The sequence below is a fragment of the Salvia splendens genome, chromosome 22, assembly GCF_004379255.2.
Source record: "Salvia splendens isolate huo1 chromosome 22, SspV2, whole genome shotgun sequence".
Taxonomy (NCBI): domain Eukaryota; kingdom Viridiplantae; phylum Streptophyta; class Magnoliopsida; order Lamiales; family Lamiaceae; genus Salvia; species Salvia splendens.
In genome coordinates, this window is record NC_056053.1 from 16131582 (window position 1) to 16153101 (window position 21520).

At 39.2% G+C, this 21520-nt stretch overlaps 3 protein-coding genes across 3 annotated transcripts; all 3 read left to right on the forward strand.

The window, feature by feature from the left end:
* The first annotated feature begins 9646 nt into the window (after positions 1-9646).
* On the forward strand, positions 9647-10508 carry LOC121786810. The gene is made up of 3 exons (XM_042185426.1): positions 9647-9758; positions 9858-10143; positions 10498-10508. The coding sequence occupies exons 1-3, from the start codon at positions 9648-9650 to the stop codon at positions 10506-10508; spliced, it is 408 nt and encodes a 135-aa protein (XP_042041360.1). The 5' UTR covers position 9647.
* A 2243-nt stretch (positions 10509-12751) lies between these two features.
* Positions 12752-15999, forward strand: LOC121787728. The gene is made up of 6 exons (XM_042186549.1): positions 12752-13417; positions 13983-14094; positions 14178-14349; positions 14443-14633; positions 15105-15246; positions 15635-15999. The coding sequence occupies exons 1-6, from the start codon at positions 12993-12995 to the stop codon at positions 15643-15645; spliced, it is 1053 nt and encodes a 350-aa protein (XP_042042483.1). The 5' UTR covers positions 12752-12992; the 3' UTR covers positions 15646-15999.
* A 3629-nt stretch (positions 16000-19628) lies between these two features.
* On the forward strand, positions 19629-20158 carry LOC121786560 (putative lipid-transfer protein DIR1). The gene has a single exon (XM_042185202.1). It carries the CDS (start codon positions 19662-19664, stop codon positions 19986-19988), a length of 327 nt encoding a protein of 108 aa, XP_042041136.1. The 5' UTR covers positions 19629-19661; the 3' UTR covers positions 19989-20158.
* Positions 20159-21520: the final 1362 nt, after the last annotated feature.

Here is a 21520-nt window from a genome sequence, read left to right on the forward strand (position 1 = left end):
AAATTAAGGTGATGGTAAAGTGTAAAGAGAAGAGGGTGGATACAAATACATTGCATATAAACTAGTGGTGATCCGATATACGTTCATATATATCGAGATTGATGAAAATTGGTTCATCAAATTTTGCTTTTAGCTTAGGATTATGAATTGGAGCGAAATGGATGGCCAACAAAGGCGCCAACTTAATTTCCTTTTTTGGAAAAACTATATATAGTTTTACACCTTCATAATATGAAATTATGCAAATTATGAGACTAGTCTTTTTAAGATATGGAAATTAATTTTTTAGATATATGAAAATAGGAACATGTACTATATAGTTTCTGACTCACTTTAATTGTTCACTCATTTTTTACTTTCACATATTTTATCCAAATCTATCATCTATCATTATATAAAGTGAGAGTCGTCTTAAAAATAACAAGATTGCCATTGAGGACTGTTTTGGCGGGAACCGTTATAAAATACACAAAAACTTTGACTTGTACTTTTATGAGCATGCACTATAATTATTTCCTTTAACTGCAAGCATATACCAAAAAAATTTTTATGCCAACATAGAAAACAGAACCTATGTATTATGAATAGCAACTATAAAAAAGCCGTATTTTAATTGATTTACAAAAACGAAATCTTCCTTATATCCAAAAAAAAGCTGATAGTAATTATATTTCTAATGCTCTTACCTGTCTTCTAATATGATAATTCTATTTTATAATTCCATTAAAAATTTTTAATGTTATTATAATAAATTCCATTAAATGTCGTATGTTTATTTAATACTGAAATGCAATAAATTAATATATGATATGAAGTAATGAACTATTTAATTTATTGTGTATATGTTGACAAATTAGCATGAACAATACAATTTTAGAATCTGTTAATATAAATTCTACTTAATTAATATTTGAAATATAATTATAAAAGTGAGATGAGTCGGGAAACTTCATTAACGTCATTGATATTATATTAAATTAATTTTATGCATAAAACAAGTTTTGGTTAGTATCAAAGTCCCGAATAATTCTGGTTAGTATCAAAGTCTCGGTTCTGTTGAATTGTAAAGCTGCTAGAGCATTGATTAAATTAAAAGGCAAATTTTATTGGATAAAAATATGGTCCAATACAATGTAAAGAAATTGGCTTCTCACTGAAGTTTTAAACTTCTACAAATACCAGTTCAAGTTTTCCATAACATCATTATCCAAAAACTCCTTGGGCAAAAGCTCAGTCCGACCAAGAGTAGAAATCGAAACAAGATATGAGAGAAGAAACACATCAACATGATGAAGAAAAAGATTTTGGTTATTTTCAAGATTCAGATTCCAATTTCAACCATCACTACCCAAATTACCAAGAACACTATCGCCGGGGAGGAGCGGCGTTACAGATGTAGACGATGGTGGGATTCCAGGAGGGGCCGCATCCGGATTCCTTGAGGGAGGAAGACTATTATTTTGAAAATTTTAAGGTTAATGGATGCAAGAAAGTTGTACTGTAACATTTTACAGAGAGAGAAAAATGAGAGGCGTGGTTGCATCTATTACTCCATTGGGGGTTTGATATTTTGGAATGTTTTATACTCCTATGAATTTCATATTCATCAAGTATGTCATTTTATTTTTTCTTGCATATTAATGGGTTGATTCAATTTTTTAGGGCTATGAATTTATTATTGGTCCAATATTAATATTGTTTGTATTATAGTTTTATTGAATAATACTTTTATTGATTTTTTTAATATTCTATTAGAACGAGAATAGGAAATGATCCAAATTAACAGTATTGTTTTATGGAATATAACTATTAATAAAATACTTATCGTTATTAATCATGGAAAATGAAATTATTTATTAATCTTTGATTGTTGCTACTTCAATTTATTTTTGAAAATTCTAACGCCGACCAAAAAAGATAATATGGTCGAAATTGGTGGGATTTCCAACAAATTTATATAAATAAATCCATTTTTATACATGTTTGAAGAAATTAAAGCAATAAATTATTTTGAAGTAAAACATATGTGCATGCATGTGGGTTACCATAAAGAATGAAAGATCGTTGTTTCTCTTGAATGTATCTCATTTTTACGTAGATAATGTAGTTCGATCTGTTTATAGTCCGATAATTATGAGCGTTGTTCTTATAGATGAAAAGAATTTATCTAATGTGAATTAGACTAATTATTAGTGACATTACTATTTATTAGCATTTTTTAAATAATATTGACATTATGAATGAGTTATATCATATTTTTTATAGCTGATGTAATTCGATCTATTTAGAGTTGATAATTATATGTGATATTGTTATGTAAAAAGAATTCATCTAATGTGAATCAGACTAATTAATTGATGTCACTATTTATTAGAATTTTTTTTTGTGAATAATATTAACATTATGAATAGGTTAAATTTTGTTCAATCCAACATAATAATTTCTTTTCATCAATTTTTTTATAATTTTTTTCTAGTAATCCTTTTATTGTACCAATCTTTTGTAGTTGATGTAGCTGGATCCGTTCAGAACTATAAGTGATATTGTTATAGAAGAAAAGAATTCATCTAATGTGAACTAATTTACATTTATCAACTTTGATTCAAGACGAAGGCACTATTTATTATCGCTTTTTTGTTGTAAATGAATATTAACATTATGAATCATGTTAATATTGTTCAATCAAGCACAACTTTTTTTTCCATTAATTCTTTAATGAAATGATTTTACCTTTTTCACATTTATCTATTTTTGACATATTAATTTAGTATACATATTTTCAATTAATTAAATTTTAGGTTAATGTAATGAAAAATATTTTTTTGTACGTAATTATTACTATATGTTTATTGTATTAGGTATAAAGTCTCGAATACCAAAGCAAAAGATTGACCAAGAAAGAAGACAAGATGTAAATTTAAAGTTGTTTATAAGAGAGGTAGAGATGGAAGAACTTATATACATACCGACTGTGTTTGAGGTTGCGGTATTGGTGGTGAAAGATTTTAACGAAGCGTTTGGTGATACAAGTATTATTATACTTCATCCGTCCGCGAATAGAAGTCTCATTTTTTCATTTTAGTCCGTCCGCGAGTAGGAGTCCCAGTTCACTTTTACCATAAATGGTAATAGGGTCTCACCTTCCACTAACTCATTCCACTCACATTTCATTTAAAACTAATATATACAAGTGGGACCCCTATTTCACCAACTTTTTCCCACCCACTTTTCTTAACATTTCTTAAAACCCGTGTCGCCATGGAGTGGGACTCCTAATGGCGGACTAAGGGAGTATAATTTTGTTTCGGGCAATTGAAGCGCATTAACTACTGCTTCATTGTTATTATTCTAAGTTAAGTTTGTATTTAAGTAAACATGTTGTGCATTAGCATACACGTAGATAAAGTATGATTGTAATGTTTTTATTTGAAATTTGAAAAATAGTCTACATCTCAAGGAAGATGACAGCTTTCATAGATGGCACGGGATTTTATGCGACTTTATTTTGTGTGTTAAGTGGAGAGAGCAAAATAAGAGAGAGAATAAAGTAGAGATAAAAGATGTTTTCAATTTTAGTAATATGTCATCTTAGTTGGGACAAACCGAAAAGAAAAATGAGTCATCTCCAATGGGATTGACGGAGTACTATAATTAGCATTTGTTTTTTTTTTGAAACATTTTTATGGAGTACTATATATCTACTAAATTGTTATTCAAAATAACACATTTTCTTAATTGGAAACACCATTATCTCCAATTATTCTTTAGAGCATCCGCAGCGGTGGCGGTTGGCGCCACCGCCGTCCGTGCCAGCGGCAAGGCGAAGGACCGCCACCGCTGCAACCGCGCCGCTGGCACGGCGCTGCTCGATGTATCGAGCACGTCCGTGCCAGCGGACGCACACGTGGCGGTCTCCCATTCGCCAACGGCATAGCCGTTGGTTTCAAACACTTTTTTTATTTTTTTTTTTTAAAAAAATCGGATTTTTATTAAAAAAATCGATAAAAAATAAAAAAAAAATTTCACTTCCCCAAAAAATTATATCCGTTTATAACCGTTTTTCCCCACTTTTTAATTTTTTTTTATTTTTTTTACCTCAAAAATACACACTTTCATCTATAAATACCCCCAATTTCACTCCAAAAAATTCACACTTTCACTACACAATTCTCATCATCAATCTCTCATATCCATTTTCATCTTCCTCTCACACCCTACAACACCACTATGTCCGGTAACGACGACAACCCAAGCGGCTCTCACGGTTGGAACCCCGAATGGTTCGGTTCGCAACCGTTTCATAGTCCGGAAACGGAATATTCGGCCCCTCCTCTCACCCAAGATTCGGGCGTTCCGAGTGGCTACCGGCCATACCCAATCGACGATCAAGGTGCCTCCGATGGGCGCTACGGGTGGACACCGGAGCCTAGGCCTCGCGCCCCTTCCCAAATGCCGAATCCTCCATCTCGCGCCGGTGTCCGCACACCGTACTCACCGGCGGAGATGGAAAGATTGTTCAAGGCGTACTTGGAAATCTCCGAAGATGCGGTGGTTGGAACGAACCAATCCGGCGATCACTTTTGGTGGCGCGTCTCTAGCCGGTACAATGCACACCGGCCGCCGGGAACAATCGAGCGCAACGAGAGTATGGTGCGCAACTGCATCGGCCGAGCCAACGAAGAAATTGGCAAGTTCAACGGCTATTTCATCCAGGAGTCCCGGAATGCCGGGAGCGGCCGAAGCGAGGTCGACATCATCACCGCCTCGCTGAGCACCTACCAATCCATGAACGGTAAGTCGTTCAAATATCTTAACGTTTGGCAGGAGACGCGGACGCACCCGAAGTATAAGGGAGGCATAACATCCTCCTCTAGCGGCTCCTCCAAACGCTCACGGTCGGCATCCCTATCCGACGCCGGCGAAGAAGTGGCTAGCCAACTCGCCGAAGCTAACTTGGGTAGCCCCGATGCCCAACCAAGCGGTTCCCGACGCCGACCGCAAGGTAGGAAGAAGGCGGCGGCCGAACGACGTCGCGCCGCGACTCCATCTGCCCCTGCTCCCGAACCCGCACCCTATGTTCCACCTCCACCCCCGAACAACTCGTTGTGGGCCCTTTTGGCCCAACTCAATATGGCCGATAGGTCAACTATGACCCCCACGCAACTTCAAACGCACGAGTCCATGATATTGGGTCTCCAAAAACAATTGGGGTTGGTGCCGCCGGATGCGTAGTCTTCCTCGGGTTATATTAGCCAATAATTATGTAATTTTTAATTTTTAGGAGTTTAATTATGTAATTTTTAATTTTTAGTATTTTAATTATGTAATTTTTAATTTTTAGGATTTTAATTATGTCTTTTTATTTTATTTGTAATTTGTTATTTTTATTGTGGTTTTTTTAATGAATTTTAGTATTATGAAAATGTTTTTGTGTAATTGAATTTTATATTAATTGTGCTCGTCCTTGCGGAAGAGCACAGTTGTGGGTGTTGTGCTCTTGCCAGAGAGCAGGCATGAATAGTACCGCCCGGGCCCACAACCGTGCCGCTGGCAAGAGCACGGTTGTGGATGCTCTTATCTTATTATTCCTTCTCCACTCAACTCACAAAATAAGAATATACTACAAAATCTACAACGAATAAGAATTAGAGTGGGACAAGAGAAATACATTTCCTTTTTTAAAAATGTACTTAATTATATTAATCTTATTTTTGTTGAATTATTTAGAATTTGTATTCATCAAGTGAAAATCACATGACCCGTGCATAGCACGGGTGTTAATACTAGTATACTAGTTTGAATCGGGTATATCGGAACTAGTTATATATATTGTGACAATTTCAAAACTAAACAATTTGATATAAGTAAAATGAAAAAAGTGCCGCTGTTATAAATAATTAAACATAGTCACTCTTGTAAAGATACTAAACCAAATTTTATTTTTTTCAATAGAAATTAAACATAGTCACTCTGGTAAAATTTCTATATCAGATTTAGTTTTTTTTTTTTAAAACCATTTTCAACTCTTTAATGGACTAATTATATATGGTGTTAGTTTTCAACATTCTAAAGCTGACTTTAACTTCCTACGACGAGCGTAACTTAGTTAGTAAGAAGTTTCTCCTCTATCTAAGAGTAATTCCAAGGGGAAAAGTAAATGAAGAGGTAAACTAATATAAAATATTTACTTTTTTTCCATAAAAAATCATCCTCCAATGGGAGAGGTATATGAGAAGGTATTATACCTTTTTCTATTTTGAAGAAGTATCTTTACCTCCCCATCAATGGAGAGGTAAAATTTTATAACTACCATATTTGTCTTCTTTTCATGAAAAACCATTCTCTAAGAGGAAAGATATTTGAGAAGGTATTACACTTTATGTTTTTAATGCATTTTATACTATTATTTTATTTTAAAAAAATAATTTACCTTTGTATATACCTTTTCCTTTTGGAATGTGTTACTTTTTAAAAGGGTATATTTCACTTTTTAAGAAGGTAAAGACATAATATACATTTTCTATATACCTTCTCCCCTTAGAGATGCTCTAATAAATCGAGGTTCGAGTCATCGCAGAGATAAATATGTATCCATTATTGATCTTTTTTTTGAAAAGAAAAAAGGAGAAAAGACTTCCTTCTTTTAGAGTATGTATATTGTAAAATACGTTCCAAGTTATTTGTATATATAAAAACCCTGCATGCATTTTACCGGTTGAAGAGAGAGAATATTTTGTCACATTGATTTTTTGTATTCATTTATGATAGTAGTATGTTTTACAAGCATTAAATATTTAAAAGAAAATGAGACTAAGTTTTCTGCATTATCAACTAATCTGCAGTTTGACTTGACACAAATTTTAAGAAATATAATAAAAAGTAAGTGAAAAAAGTTAGTAGAATGTGAGTTGTAGTTAGGAGATTGTGAAGTTCATTAATAAAAGTAATAAAAGGTAAATATGTTAATTAATTGAAGACAAATGATAAATAAGCAGTAGTATAAAAGAGGGATAAATACTGTTATACTGTAAATAAATTGTTTGGTGCGAAAATGAAATTGAAACAACATAAATAAATACAATAAATAAATTGTTTAGGCCATCCGCAACGCTGTCTCTTAACCGTCTCTTAACCGTCTCATCTCTTAACTATTCATGGTCCCCACTGTACTTTTCACTCCATCTCTTAACTAAGAGACATCACATGCATCCCTCCATCTCTTAACCATCTCATCCCTTAACTATTTATTCAATTTCATTTTTTTAATTCCAACAAATTCAAATAATAAAAACACACTTCATTAAATAAAATAAAATTATAATTTAAAATCCTAAAACAATAAAAAAACACATAATTAAAATCTAAAAAATAAATAAAGACATAATTTAAAATACTAAAAATAAAAAATTACACAATTAAAAACTACTCCGCGGGCGAATCATCCCCCGAAGGCGGTGGCGGTGCACTCAAGCCACCTGTAGACGGAATACCAATTTGTCTTGCCATATATTCAATTCCGGCAATATGGGCTTGATATTAGGGAGTCGTCATGCAGGAAGTGTCAGCCATCGTGGCGGTCAAGTACATGGACAATAGGGTGTTCGAGCCCGAGACCGAGCCCGCATGGCTTGATTCGCCTCGGCTCCTCCTCCCTCTAGCCGCCTTCGCCGCCTTGGTCCCTTGCGGCCGACGGCGCCACTGGAGGAGCCCCCTGCATCGGTGGCCATGCCCTCAACCTCTTGTGAGGCGTTGCCTAACCCTCCCTCACTAGACGAGTATTTGGCCACCACCCGTGTGCTTCGTGCGTTTCGAGCTCGAGCCCGAGCCCGTGCTGGACTGGACACCGCCAGCCCACCTTTCAACGTCTTTGACCGCCTCCCAAACATCGGCATGTTTGAATTCTTTGTTGTTGTCGTCAAAAAAGACTCGCATAGCCGCTCTCAGAATGCCGGCTCCACTGGCTCCGCTTTGGTAATTCGCCGCTTCATTCTTGTAGATCCCGCAAAATTTTTTGACATCTCTGTCGACTCGGTCAAAATGACTGCGGAGCATCTTCATGGTGCGGCGGCGGGACCCATTTGGCTTGTTCTCGTTGTAGGCATCGATGACCTTTTTCTAAAAACACTTGCGGGTTTGTTGATTCCCGACGATGGGATCGTACGAGACGCTGACCCAATCGTTGAACAGAGTCATCGTGTCGTTGCGGCTGTATGGATGACGGCCTACATCCTCCTCCTTCTCGGCCGCCTCCTCCTCTTCCTCCACAGCGTCGAATGCGCGACCCCCGGAGCTTCCACCGCCCCGTCCTCCTTCTGGAGTGGATTCATTCGGAAAATCCTCTATAATTTGGGATAATCCCTGCGATTGCCCATACCTCGGGGCGGAGGGACGAGCGTATGCATCCACATCAAAATAGGGTGGTTGGTACGCCACCGACGTCGACGAACCGGAACCGGAAGCACCCAAGACATTGTACATGTCCCCCCAGTCACCAAACGTGTTCAAGTCATAGCCGCCGGAGCCGCCAGAATTTCCATCGCCGGACATTTTGAGATGAAAATTGGAGAGGTGAGATGAAAATTGGAGAGAAAAGATAGATGAATTGGGAAGAATAGATGTGTGTTTGTGTGTATAACGAGAATGAAAGAGGAGTATTTATAGAATAAAAAAAGAAAAAATAATAAAAAATTAAAATATTACCGTTTTTTCAATTTTATTTTATTTTTTTTATTAAAATCGAATTTTTAAAAAAATTATTTATTGCGTCAGCATGACGACGCCCACTCGCGGGCCGGCGAGTGGGAGTCACGCCTAGCGCCAGCGCTCGCCACGTGGCATTGGCGCGTGGCGAGACGTCTCGCCAACCCACCCTCCGGGCCGAGACGCCCGCCGAGACGAGACTGAGATGGATGGCTGCATCGCTGTCTCGATTAGAGGTGCCCACAGTTTCCGGTTCCGCCGACCCGAAACCGTGACAATAATCTTGAACCGGAACCGTCATATTTGGAACCGCGGGCCGGTTCCGGTTCAAGATTTTACGAACCGAAACCGTCGTCGAACCGCCGGTTTTACGGTTCCGGTGAGGTATCCGAGGCGTCAGACCGTCGATAGCTTTTTCAGGCGGTTTTTTGACCGGAACCGACGGTTAACCGCGAAAACTGGTGGTTAACCGTGAACCGGCGGTTTTCCGGTTCCGGTGCGGAACACAAGGCTGACACGTTGCAGAGCCGATGAGATGTTTCATGCAGGTCGTCAGGCGGTTAACTGGCGGTTTGTTGACAAAAACCGGCGGTACCCCAAAACCAGCGGTTCCGGTCAATTTTCAATTTTTTTTTTAATTCTGATTTTGAATTCAAATTGATCCATTCTCCCCATTTTTATCTATAAATACCCCCTTCTATCATCACTTTCATTCAGCCCATTCTTGTGTTAACAAGAGTCTCTCTCTTCAATCTCCCAATTCTCTCTCTTTGTTTCTCATTTCTCATTTGTGCTATTGTGCTTACATTTGAATTATTCAAGTGCTACTCTTATACTACGCATTGTTATACTTGTTCCGCAGTTCTATAAGTTGTCTTTCTCAATTGCTAAAACAAAAAAAATATATTTAATTCTATATTTCTACTATATAATTTGTTACTGTCAAGATGTCTTCATCCCGAGAAGGTCGTGTTGATAAGGGCAAGGGAAAGTCCAAGAGGCCAAGTCGAAAATCCGTTATTGATGAGATTTCTCAAAGGAACATGGATATGTGGCAGGTTAATAATTATTATCTACTAATATTATTAATTATGAATTATATTACATTATTGTTCATAATTCTATTTGATATTTACAATACAAATATTATTTTGTAGATTCAAGAAGAGCAAGATATGGTCAATGCTATTGCTCTCTCTCGCTCTCAATTCCAAGGCGGGCGTGGATATGGTGGTGGCGATGCTTATGTTGGTACTGGTAGTGGTGCTCCTGGTCCCGGTGCCTATTCTCAACAAATTCCAACACCGGTGAATCTTGATGACGACAATGATGATGTTGACGAGGAGAAGGAGGAGGAGGAGGAGGAAGAAGAGGCGGAAGAGGAACGACAACAAGAAATGCCACCCCCACCACCACCAAGGACAAGGAGTCGTCGTGGTCGTGGTCGTGGACAACCTCCTCAACCTCCTAAAACAATTGAAAGGTCTTTAACCTCAAACATCATAGTGAAACATTTTAAGAAGGTACGAGATAGTACCGATCCGAACATTTATAATGTGTATTGCAACTATTGCGAAAACGTATACACATTACGAAAGGGTAGAGGATATGGTACATTTACCCGTCACATGTAGAAAGCGCATCCGGTCGAGTTTGGTATCGCTCCAACCCAAACTCAACTCAACTTTCAACATGGAGTCGGGACCGGGAGTGGGACGGGTCATCCCAAACATCAGGTATGTGTAGCAATACTCTTTTAAAACATGATCACAAAAATGCTCTTAATGTGATGTCTAGATTTGCTGTGATGAACCATTTTCCGTTCAATCATCAATGCTTTTGATAACGATGCGTTTGTGTCGAGTATGCGACAAGTTTATAATGCCGCTGCAAGAAAATTGAGTTGAACTTCTATGACTCGAGCTGTTGTTAGACAATGCTAGGAAAAGAAGGCGCAATTAGGTACGTTTATTGTCAACTTGGGTCATGAAGTTTCAATTTGCTCTGATGTGTGGACTGATTGTTTTAGCAAAATTCATATATGGGCATCACTGTGCATTTCGTTGATCACAGTTGGACTTTAAACAAACGTTTGATTGAATTTCGGGAATTTCCCGCACCACACACTGCACAAGCAATTGCTCAATTGATCATTCAAGTTTTGAATGAATTTCAATTGATCAATAAAATTTTTTCATTTGGTTTTGATAATGCAAGCGCTAACACTGCTAGTATAGATGAACTCATCAGTGCATGTTCTCCTGTTATTGATGGCAAATATTTTCATGTGAGGTGTATTACTCATATTTTGAATTTGTGTGTTCAAGATGCGATCAATTTGTGGCAAAAGTATGTTGATTCTATTAGAACTGTTGTTAAGTTGATTCATAACAAAGTTTCTATTAGTAGAGCTAGGAAGAAATATTTTCATAGCAAGCAGTGCAGGTACACCAATTTTCGTTTGGATGTTTCAACTCATTGGAACTTGGCGTACGATATGTTGGAGTCGACCTTGAACTACATTGAATATTTATGTGATTTTTTTAGAACTTGCTCGCATGTTCCTTCTGATTTGCTTTTGATACCCTCTTGTTGGGACCACAGCATGGATTTGTTTCGATTATTCCAAGCATTCAAAAATGCCACTGTTGAGTTATCCGGTGTTTATTATCCTACTTCTGTGCGCGTTTTGGAGCATTGCATATATGTGGCAATTTATTTTAAGACATGTGTGAAAAATACTCAATTCATAGAGTTGAAGGCTATTTTGTTTTATATGGTTGAAAAATGGTTGAAATATTTTGCGGGTATTCCAAATGTGTTTTTGATTGCAAAATGTTTGGATCCAAAGTGGAAGTTGCATGGTATTCATAAAATTTTAGACATGTACTATGGTTGTTTGCACAATTTGGATTTTTCTCAACTTCGCGAAATGGGCTTGACAAGAGGAGAAGCCTTCGAACTAAGTCTTCCGAATGTTGATGAAATCAAACTAAGGTTAGATAGTGCACTTCGTGCTCTCTACGCGGAATATGAAATGCGGTATAACACCACTCACCAAGTACGTGCTCCTCCTAGTCCTTCTACATTTGATTTTGGTGGCGGGAACTATAGCAATGTCATGATTGATCCAGACGTAGTATCACAATTGCAAGATCTATACGGTGCTACAACCAATAGGACTAGAGCTACTAGTGAGTTAGATATATATTTGGAATCGCGCTTTATTTTTCAAGATGCAGGTCCTCCTACTCAACAAATTGACGTCCTTGATTGGTAGGGAACACATGACAAAGAGTTTCTGATACTCTCGATAATGGCTAAGGAGATTTTCTCCGTTCCCGCTTCCACCGCCGCCATTGAGCAAACTTTTAGTGTCGGCGGTTGTGTCCTAGACGACAAAATGAGCAGTCTCTCCGCAAAAAACATGGAAGCCACTATGTTACTTGATGATTGGGCAAAGACGGACATGAGAGCACAAGAGCCGGATTTCGACTTCCGTATAGAAAGTGATGGTGAAGACTTTTCCACCGATGACGAGGTCGGAAGCGAGGACGCTCAACAATATCAATGAAAGGGGGGGTGAATGGCGAGCACGACCGACCAAAAAGGTAAGTAAGGTAAGAGAACTACGTGGGCTTTGATTCCTCAATAAAATTGTGGATACGTAGGCAACTCAACTTAAATTTGAAAAGTTTAATTTTGTTTAAGTTGAGCTCAAGCCTTTTCAATTTTTTTTCTTTTTCCCCCATTTCATGTTTTTTTATTTATGTTCCGAGGATGCTTGTAAATTATATGACATTGTTGTATACTTGTATATGTATTGTAAATTGTAATGTATCATTATCCGTTACAACTCAAATTCAATAAAATTGATATGATTTTCACCTTATTCGTCTTATTTGAATTTAAATTATCCATTGTCTTATTCCAATTTATTGTATAATTCCTAAATTTCAAATTACATAAAGGAGAAAAAAAACCGAAAAAACCGCCAAAACCGTGAGAACCGTCCGAAACCGGCGGTTCGGAACCGGAACCGGAACCGTGAAATAGCCTCACAGTTCGGTTCTGGTTCCGCCTTTCTCAAAATCGGAACTGCCGGTTTACAAACCGTGGACACCTCTAGTCTCGATGTCGTCTCGTCTCTCCGAGACGAGATAGAGACAGCATCGAGACGCGATGCGGATGGCCTAAAGAGAGAGTTGTAGAAAGCGTAGAGAGGAGGGGAGAGAGAGAGATTTTTGGTAGTGCAGCAGCGACAGCGTTGGAGCAGAAAAATTGGCGAATTTATGAGTGAAAGAGGGCCAGCAGCAGCGCCGCCGGCGGGAATGGCGGTCACGGATCATCAAATTGCGCAGGCGCTGGACTCTCTCCTTCGCGAAACTAACTCCCTCACTACCGTCACCGCCGTCGTTGAACAGCTCCAATCCAAACTCGGCGTCAACTTGCTTCACAAAATCGACTTCATTCGCAGCCAGATCCACCATTTCCACCTCCTGCACTCCAATTTCATGCCCCACTTCCAGCACCCCAAGGACCATTTCGCCATCCATCAAAACCCTAATTTCCCTCCCGCGCATTTACCGCCCAATTTCTCCGCTGCCCAGGGTTACGCCTTCCGCCCCCCTCCCCCGCTGCCTCCTCACCCGCCGTCCCCGTCCTCGGCCGTAAACACCCCCAGCACCGCCTCTGCTGCTCTCCCTGCTAAAGAGAGGTGCGTTTCCTAAAATTTAGGGGCAAAGGTTGTTTCTTGTTTGGTTGGTGTGGAAATTGGGGCTGCCTTTCGGATAGGCTTTCCTTCAATTCCTCACCTACTAAAGAGATCATTTTGTTTTTCCTTTTTTCTTTTTATAGAATTCTACCTTAGTGTAGTTGTCAGTGTGTGTTTTGGAATCTAGTAGTATAATTTAATTTAGGTTTTGTATAGATATTCTCTTAGCTGTAGAATTGTCACAGCATACCGACGAATTGTGGTAATCTTTTAGCAAATTAAATCAAGGTTTCGCTGTAAAGCATTTTAGTGTGTTCACTGTTGACTGAACTGAAGGGGTAAACACCGCTCGGAATCATTTTCTGTGATTAATTCTTAATCTCTGTTTGCAGCTAACATTTTCGTAGACATTCATTATCTGAAGTTTTTGTTGATGATGCTTGATATATATGCTAAGTTGCAAACATAGTATAATTTTTTCCATGAAAGGAATCCGCCGATGCTAAAGTTCTGCTAACAACTATCATCATTTGGTGTAATGCTAGCTATATCTTCCACTTTGTTGCAGTGCATCGACCGGGAAAAAAAGAAGAGGTGGGCCAGGTGGTCTGAATAAACTATGCAATGTTTCTCCATTGCTTCAAGCCATTGTAGGCCAGCCATCCTTGCCGAGGACTGAGGTATGAGAAGTTGAGAATCTATGTTCTTATTTCTTATTTGATCTGGAAAAATATATTCTTCCTAAATCTAGATTTTTTTGCAGATCGTGAAACAGTTGTGGGTGTACATTAGGAAACACAATCTTCAAGACCCTAACAATAAAAGGAAGATAATTTGCAACGACGAGCTCCGTTTGGTATTTGAGACTGACTGTACCGACATGTTCAAGATGAATAAACTGTTAGCTAAGCATATAACTGCGCTCGAGCCCACAAGTATGGATCTTTAAGTGTCAAAATCCATCCTGTGATCTTTGTGATAGTTTCCGCTCCTAATAAATTTGAAAAAAATGCATCTCATTTTTGCAGAACAGACGGCCCAAGATGCAAAAAAACAGAAGGTTGATGTGGAATCAGGAACTGAATCAACTGATGCCCCAGTTCCAATTGTGGTAATATCTGAAGTACTTGCCAGTTTCTTTGGAACTGAGGAGAGGGAGATGTCACAAGCTGAAGTGTTGAGGCAAATTTGGGAGTATATAAAGGCTCACCAACTTGAGGTATGTCACTGAGTTAATGCTTATATTCCTCTTCTCGGTTGCAAAGAGTTGTTTTTCCCCCTTGTACTAAACTGAACCTATTATATACTCATGTAGATTTTGGCTTCTTGCTTGTGGCTTTGGAAGGAGTGAATTTAACATCTTTTTCTTTTCAAATTTATCCGTGTCTTTGGCATATTCCTCACTTCAAATTTTCGAAGTTAATTTTGTTTGTAATGAGCTTAGATGGAAAAACCCCATTTGATTTGTGAGCTGGAACAAGAAAGTAATCTTCTAGTTCTGTGTGTTGGTTATCTCTCTGTTCTGTGATTTTTTTTTCTCAGTTAGTCCACTGCTGAACCATGCTTTATTGAATTGAACTCCCTTCCCTCCTTGCTTACTCCATTCTTCCATTATTTCTTTTTGCTTTCCGTCACAGAAAATGTTCTCTTTTATGATGTAAAGTAACTTTTCTCTGTTTTACTTCTCTAGGATCCTTTGAACTCAACAGCAATCTTGTGCGATGAAAAATTACGAGAGCTTCTTGGCTGTGAAAGCATTTCAGCGTTGGAGGTACCCGAGATGTTGGCGCAACGCCACTTGTTGAAGAAATCGTCACAAAGAGATCTGACTGGTAAGTCTTCCCAAGTCTTAATTTTTTTATTACTACAAAAATTATACTTTTTAAGTCATAAAAGATATCGCAACAGAACTTTCTGCTACCTATTTGGAATTGTAATCAAATATCCTTTTAAAGGTCCCTGTTTTCTCGTTCTGCTCAAATTTTCAGAGTCCCGGTTTTCCCATAATATCTTAAACTAGCTGACAACAAAAGAACTCGTAGTTATACTTTGTCATAGTTTTCTTTGTTTTTTTGTTTCCCGGTTTCTGCCATGCCTCCAGATATTTCGAGGTATTCTCCTCCTAATAAACGTAGTTGCACAACTAAACTTATTCAGATAGTATTGTTACAAGCTCTTAAATAAATGTCTAATAATGCCCTCTATTTCTTTTTGTTATAGATTGCAGATAGATGATGTTAATCCTAACACACTGTATCCTGACATTACTCCTCTGAATGGTGTTCTTCCTGTAAAGAAGGTTCTATGGCTTGTGTCTTATGATTGATTAGGCTTGTGACTGTGGCGCGAGAAATTCACGGTGTTGGTAAATTATGAATACAATTCCAACTCATCTCGTCATCCGATATGTTAGATTTCTTTATCGTTGCAACGTTTATGTATTTTTCTGATGTGGGTATTTGCTAGTTTGTGATATGGTAGCTCATGCACTGAATCTCCCAATTGTAAAGAGAGGTGTGTAGGTTTCATTCTTTATCTACTGTTCTGAAACAACTACTAGTGTAATACATATGCTTGCAATTCCACTTGAGTCCTTGAGATAATCTATCGATTATTAACTAATATATAAAGGTTTTTTTCCTCATAAATTTCTACCAATTTTTCTTCCCAAAATCTTAGGAGTGTTCAAATGAATGTGCATATATGCTTTTCTCATCAAATGGACGTCCATCTCTTCTAACAAAATTCATATTGTTTTCAATAACCGAAATCATATCTTGTCTCTCATTTAAATTTCATCTGCAAATCATTATTTCCTCTCTTCTAACAGATCTCATAAGTAACTAACTCTTTTAACAGATTTCAATAGAAAGACCAAAAAAATGTGATTGGGTTGGAATCACTGAAAGATTTGGTATGCCAAAGGTAGAATTATCCAATTTCATATCTTAACTATCTCTTTTCTGTCACATTCAGGATATAAAATATTGTAATAAAATTATTTCATGAAATATCATGAAAATTACTAGTATAAAATAAAATGTGTTACTCCCCCGTACCTGAAAATTTGTCACATATTTCTACTTTCGTCCGTTCCTAAAAATTTGTGACATTTCACTTTTATTATTTTTAGTAGTAGACCGACATCATATTTCACTAACTTATTCTACTCACATTTTATTATAAACCTAACATATAAAAGAAGGACCCCCATTTCACTAACTTTTTCAACTCACTTTCTATTAAATTTCTTAAAACATGTACCGGGTCAAATGATGACAAATTATTAGGAACAGAAGAAGTAGTATTTATGAAGTTTAAAAATTGTATATAAAAAAGTTGCATAACAAAATTTCCTAAATTAGAATTCTCTGCTGTGTGGGTTCAAAAGCCCGCAATTCTTTCGGCCTTAATCCACAAACCTGATCGGGCAAGATTAGCAAACTATTGTTAATACATATTTTGATTGCTAGAAATAACATGTTGAATGAATGATTTGCTTTTGGGTCATAATATGTTACGAATCCATCTGAGCCACCGGTTACTGAGGAGTCGTCGACTGGGGAGACGGCAGAGCATACCCCGACGACATTATCGGGTGAGACGGATTCGACACCAACGGAGGAACCTGGGAAACAGACGGAGGAGGTTAGGGAGAAGATGTTGGAGAGAGAGTTAAGGCCACGGAAAGGCCTGAACCAGAACCCTACCCGGACTTCGTGACGAAGTAGCATGCCAGCTGCTCGACGAAAGGCCTGAACCAGTTTACTGTTTTATTTCAATTTAGACTGTCGAATTTCTTTATTGTATTTTTCTTTTATTATTTTGAACGAATATTGTGTCGAGCGTATTATAAGCTCCGTCGGGTTTTCTTTGTTGGTTCTTTCCCGATGTATAGGATTAGGTCGAACCAACCCTAGGGTCCTAGATATTATAAATAGGGCATCTCATTAATTCCGGCATTCAATTAGCGAAGAATTGTTGGCCCACTTATCGTGTTTAACACTCTCAAAACCCTACCTTGTTTCCGACGGAAATCTCTTACGCGCCAACGATTGTTTTGGCCGCCGACCCTGCACGCGGGGCGCCGGAGTTCCTTGTGTTACTCTCGTAACAGGGCAGAAATATTTCGTTAAGAGGAGTCTCTTAACAATTGGCGCTTTCATTGCTGAACTCATGGAGATCCAGACGGAGTCGACAAGCGCTCCTGTGGGGTTGACCGGGGGCAACGCTCAAGAATTGGTGACCACCAATGCACGTCGTCACCAGGGTAATTGCAGAGACGGTGGCGGCCCGCCGCGACCTCCCCCCGAGGGGCGACCGCCAACCGACGGATAGAACTCCCACTGATCCCTTGACGCAGGGCTTTGATAGGATCATGGATCGTTTTGACCAATTGGAGTCTCGAATGGATGTATTAGAGAATCCGCATTTCCCGGATATAGATCCTCTGGACAACGAGTTTGATTCAGATGACGAGGCGTATACGGAGCATCAGGAGTCAGAATTTTTGAGGAGAGACGCGAACCCACGACATCAGCAATTGGGGTTGCGTGATCAGCGACAGCCTAGGTGGGGCCGTCGGGGTGGTGCTTATGGAGCGCGTGGTGATTATCGATGCGACGGAGGCTGGCAGCAGGAGGAAGTCTCCGACCGCCGGTTAGTGATACACCAGCCGCGCCAGATGTCCAGCTGGGACCCGCCACCAACACGCGGGCGAGGATGGCGTGACAATCGCCGTTCTTCGTGCTGGGAACCGCCGCCGCGCCGTGACCGTTTCTCCTATAATCAGGACTCGGATTCGCGTCATGGGGTAAAGATGCGTGCCCCTCACTTTGATGGGTCGGACGCGTCGAATTGGATTTCACGTGTCGAGTACTATTTTGACCATGTGAGGATACCGGAGGAAGACCGCCTTCATTATGCGGTTGTGTTGTTTGAACCACCAGCCGCAGAGTGGATTTTCAACTCCCGAAACAATAACCGTTTTGTATCGTGGACTGAATTCTTGGAGGATGTACGCCATCGTTTCGACCCGCAAAGCTTTAAGAATTATATTGGTCCTTTATCTAAATTGGTCCAAACCGGGTCTGTGGCTGACTATCACGATACCTTTGAAAAGTACTTGAATTGGGTCGAGGGTATGCCCGACTATGTCTTGTTACCAATATTTATCGAAGGACTGAAGGAGCCTATTCAGGAGAAAGTGGAGATGCATCAGCCTCAATCCCTCGCGGAGGCAATGGCAATTGCGCTTCGCCTCGGGGCTAGTCAAGAACGCAGGTTTCAGCAGGCCTCTTCAGGGTCGAAGAAGCAGTGGTCTGGCCGCGAATCCCGACAGCCTCTGCTGATCGCTCTCGGCCCATCCACGAGCACGGTGCCACAGTCGTCAAGTGCCCAACCGAAGATAACTCTGATTCGAGTGTCTAATGCAGAGAAGTCAGAGAGATCCGCAAGGGGCTATGTTGGCATTGCCTATAAAAGTATGTTCCCGGCCATGTCTGTGCAGTTAAACTCCTTTGTTATGTAGGAGAGGATGACGAGGGGGAAGATGTGGATCACCTCGATGAACATCAGCAACCCGACGAGGTCATTAGGGCGGATCTGTCACACCTCCATGACGAGAGGGAAGATGTGGATCACCTCGATGAACATCAGCAACCCTAGGGTCCTAGATATTATAAATAGGGCATCTTATTAATTCCTTCATTCAATTAATGAAGAATTATTGGCCCACTTATCGTGTTTAACACTCTCAAAACCCTACCTTGTTGCCGACGGAAATCTCTTCCGCGCCAACGATTGTTTTGGCCGCCGACCCTGCACGCGGGGCGCCGGAGTTCCTTGTGTTACTCTCGTAACCGGGCAGAAATATTTCGTTAAGAGAAGTAGTCTCTTAACATAATACTCCCTTTATTCCACATAAAATGACCCACATTTCCTTTTCTTCAATGTTACATTAAAAAATAACATATTCGACGGATTAGTTAAGAGACACAATGTCATAAATTATGCATGCAAAATGGGATGCATGTGATGCTTGTTCTCGCAAACCCACGGACTTCAATTCCATCCATTTTTATATTCCCAATCCCTAATACTACATTGACAAACCAACAAAGCTCACATGAACCTACAACCCTCACAAACCATTAAACAATTCAATTCATTCTCACCAATTCCTCTATAAATAACAGCCAATGAAATGATGCAATCCAACAACTAAAAGTACTACCAATTAAACAGAATGTCCAACTCAAGCACATTCAGCCTCATGCTAGTATTCGCGCTCGCGCTCCTCGCCGCCTCCGCATTGGCCGACGGCAGCGCGTACGCGACGGCCACGCCGTCGACCATCTGCAACGTGGGCGTGTCGGAGCTGGCGCAGTGCCTCCCGGCGATAACCGGGAAGGCTCCGTCGCTGCCCACGAAGGAGTGCTGTGGGGTGATGAAGAAGGCTAACCTGCGCTGCCTGTGCAACTACAAGGAGCAGTTCAAAAGCTTCGGAATAGATCCGGCGAAAGCCATGGCGTTGCCCAAAAAGTGTGGCCGTAACCTTCCAAGACAATGCTGAATGCACTAACAAGTTTTTAAGGCTTTATTTATGAATGTTTGATTAATGCTTCTCTTGTAATCTCTCTTTATAATCGTTTGGCTTCTTTGCTTGTAGACTCAATGTATTATGCTTTTGATTTCACATCAAATGTCTAAATAAAAGAGAGAGGAACAAATGCACTACCTTTTTTTGTTAGTGAAACACAAAATTTGTTAGATTCACACTTGGGGATCACTAATCAAATCTCAGTGATGGTCTATCACAAATCAATTGATGATAGAACGAGAGATATAATAGATATTTAAGTGAATCTTTTTTAATTTACATTTTCAATATACGACAATGTGCATCTTATTGGAAGGTATATATAAGTGTTGTTCAACTCCGACTAGTTTGGGCCTTTTTTAGAGTGATCCAAAAGTAAATTCATGTGGGACGGACTTGACGAAAAAAGGACAAGTCAAACTAATGTGCAGTCGACGGTTCTAATAAGTGGTATCAGGATCGGGCCCTGGATGACCTATGTTTGAGTTGGGCCCATGATGACTCAGGTTCGAGTCACGGCCCATAATGTTTCGATGTGTCAATTACGTTCCCGATGTGGTCTCGGTTCGTGTGGAGGTTTGTTGGGTTACAAACCCATCCCATACCAGATAAGTGACAGAAGTTGGAAGCTATATGGAGTATAAATATTGTCCAACTCCAATTAGTTTGAGGTCTTTTGAGAGGAGTCCAAAATTAAATTCGTGTGAGTGGACAATATCAAATTAATATACAGTTGACGATCCTAGCACACCTGAATAACACAATAAAAAATCAATGTGCAGACATGCACCCTCTGTACATGGACATTGTGCATAGCGCCTGAAGGTGAAGCTTTTCGAAGAGCTTCATTAAATATTCCCTCTGTCCCAAGGAAGATGACTCATTCCTTTGGGCGACACGAGAGTTTATACAAATTAATTTTGTGTGTTGAGTTAAGAGAATAAAGTAAGAGAGATGAAATAAAATAGAGATAAATGTGTTTCTATTTTTAGTAATAGGCCATCTTGATTGGAGCAAACCAAAAAAGAAAATGGATCATTTTCGGTGAGAACAAATTTAGATATTCACTCAAAAGGTAGTTTGTATTTCTATATGTTAGTAAAATAAATGTCGCAAGAGGTTGTGCTTGTTTTGTATACAAAGACTATATCATTTCAAAATCCTACTAGCATGGCTATCCTTTTCAGATAATTGTCACATTTACATTTTATTAATTTTGATAAACAGATATAATATTTCACTAATTTTAATTTTGATAAATAGATCTAACATTTCATTAATTTCTTTTTTTCACGTGGAGTATTTTGGGCCCCTCAATGTGAAATTCCTAGCTTTGCCTCTAGAAATTTCCCTATGTATAACTAGAAAAAAATAACATTTCTATAAATTAATTGTGCAGTTAAACCACAAGTGAAATCGAGGCCTACTACAATCGATTTGAATGAGATTCCGTTGGTAATGCTGCTTGAGAAGTCTCCGTCTCCACCCCAGCACACCACGCTGCT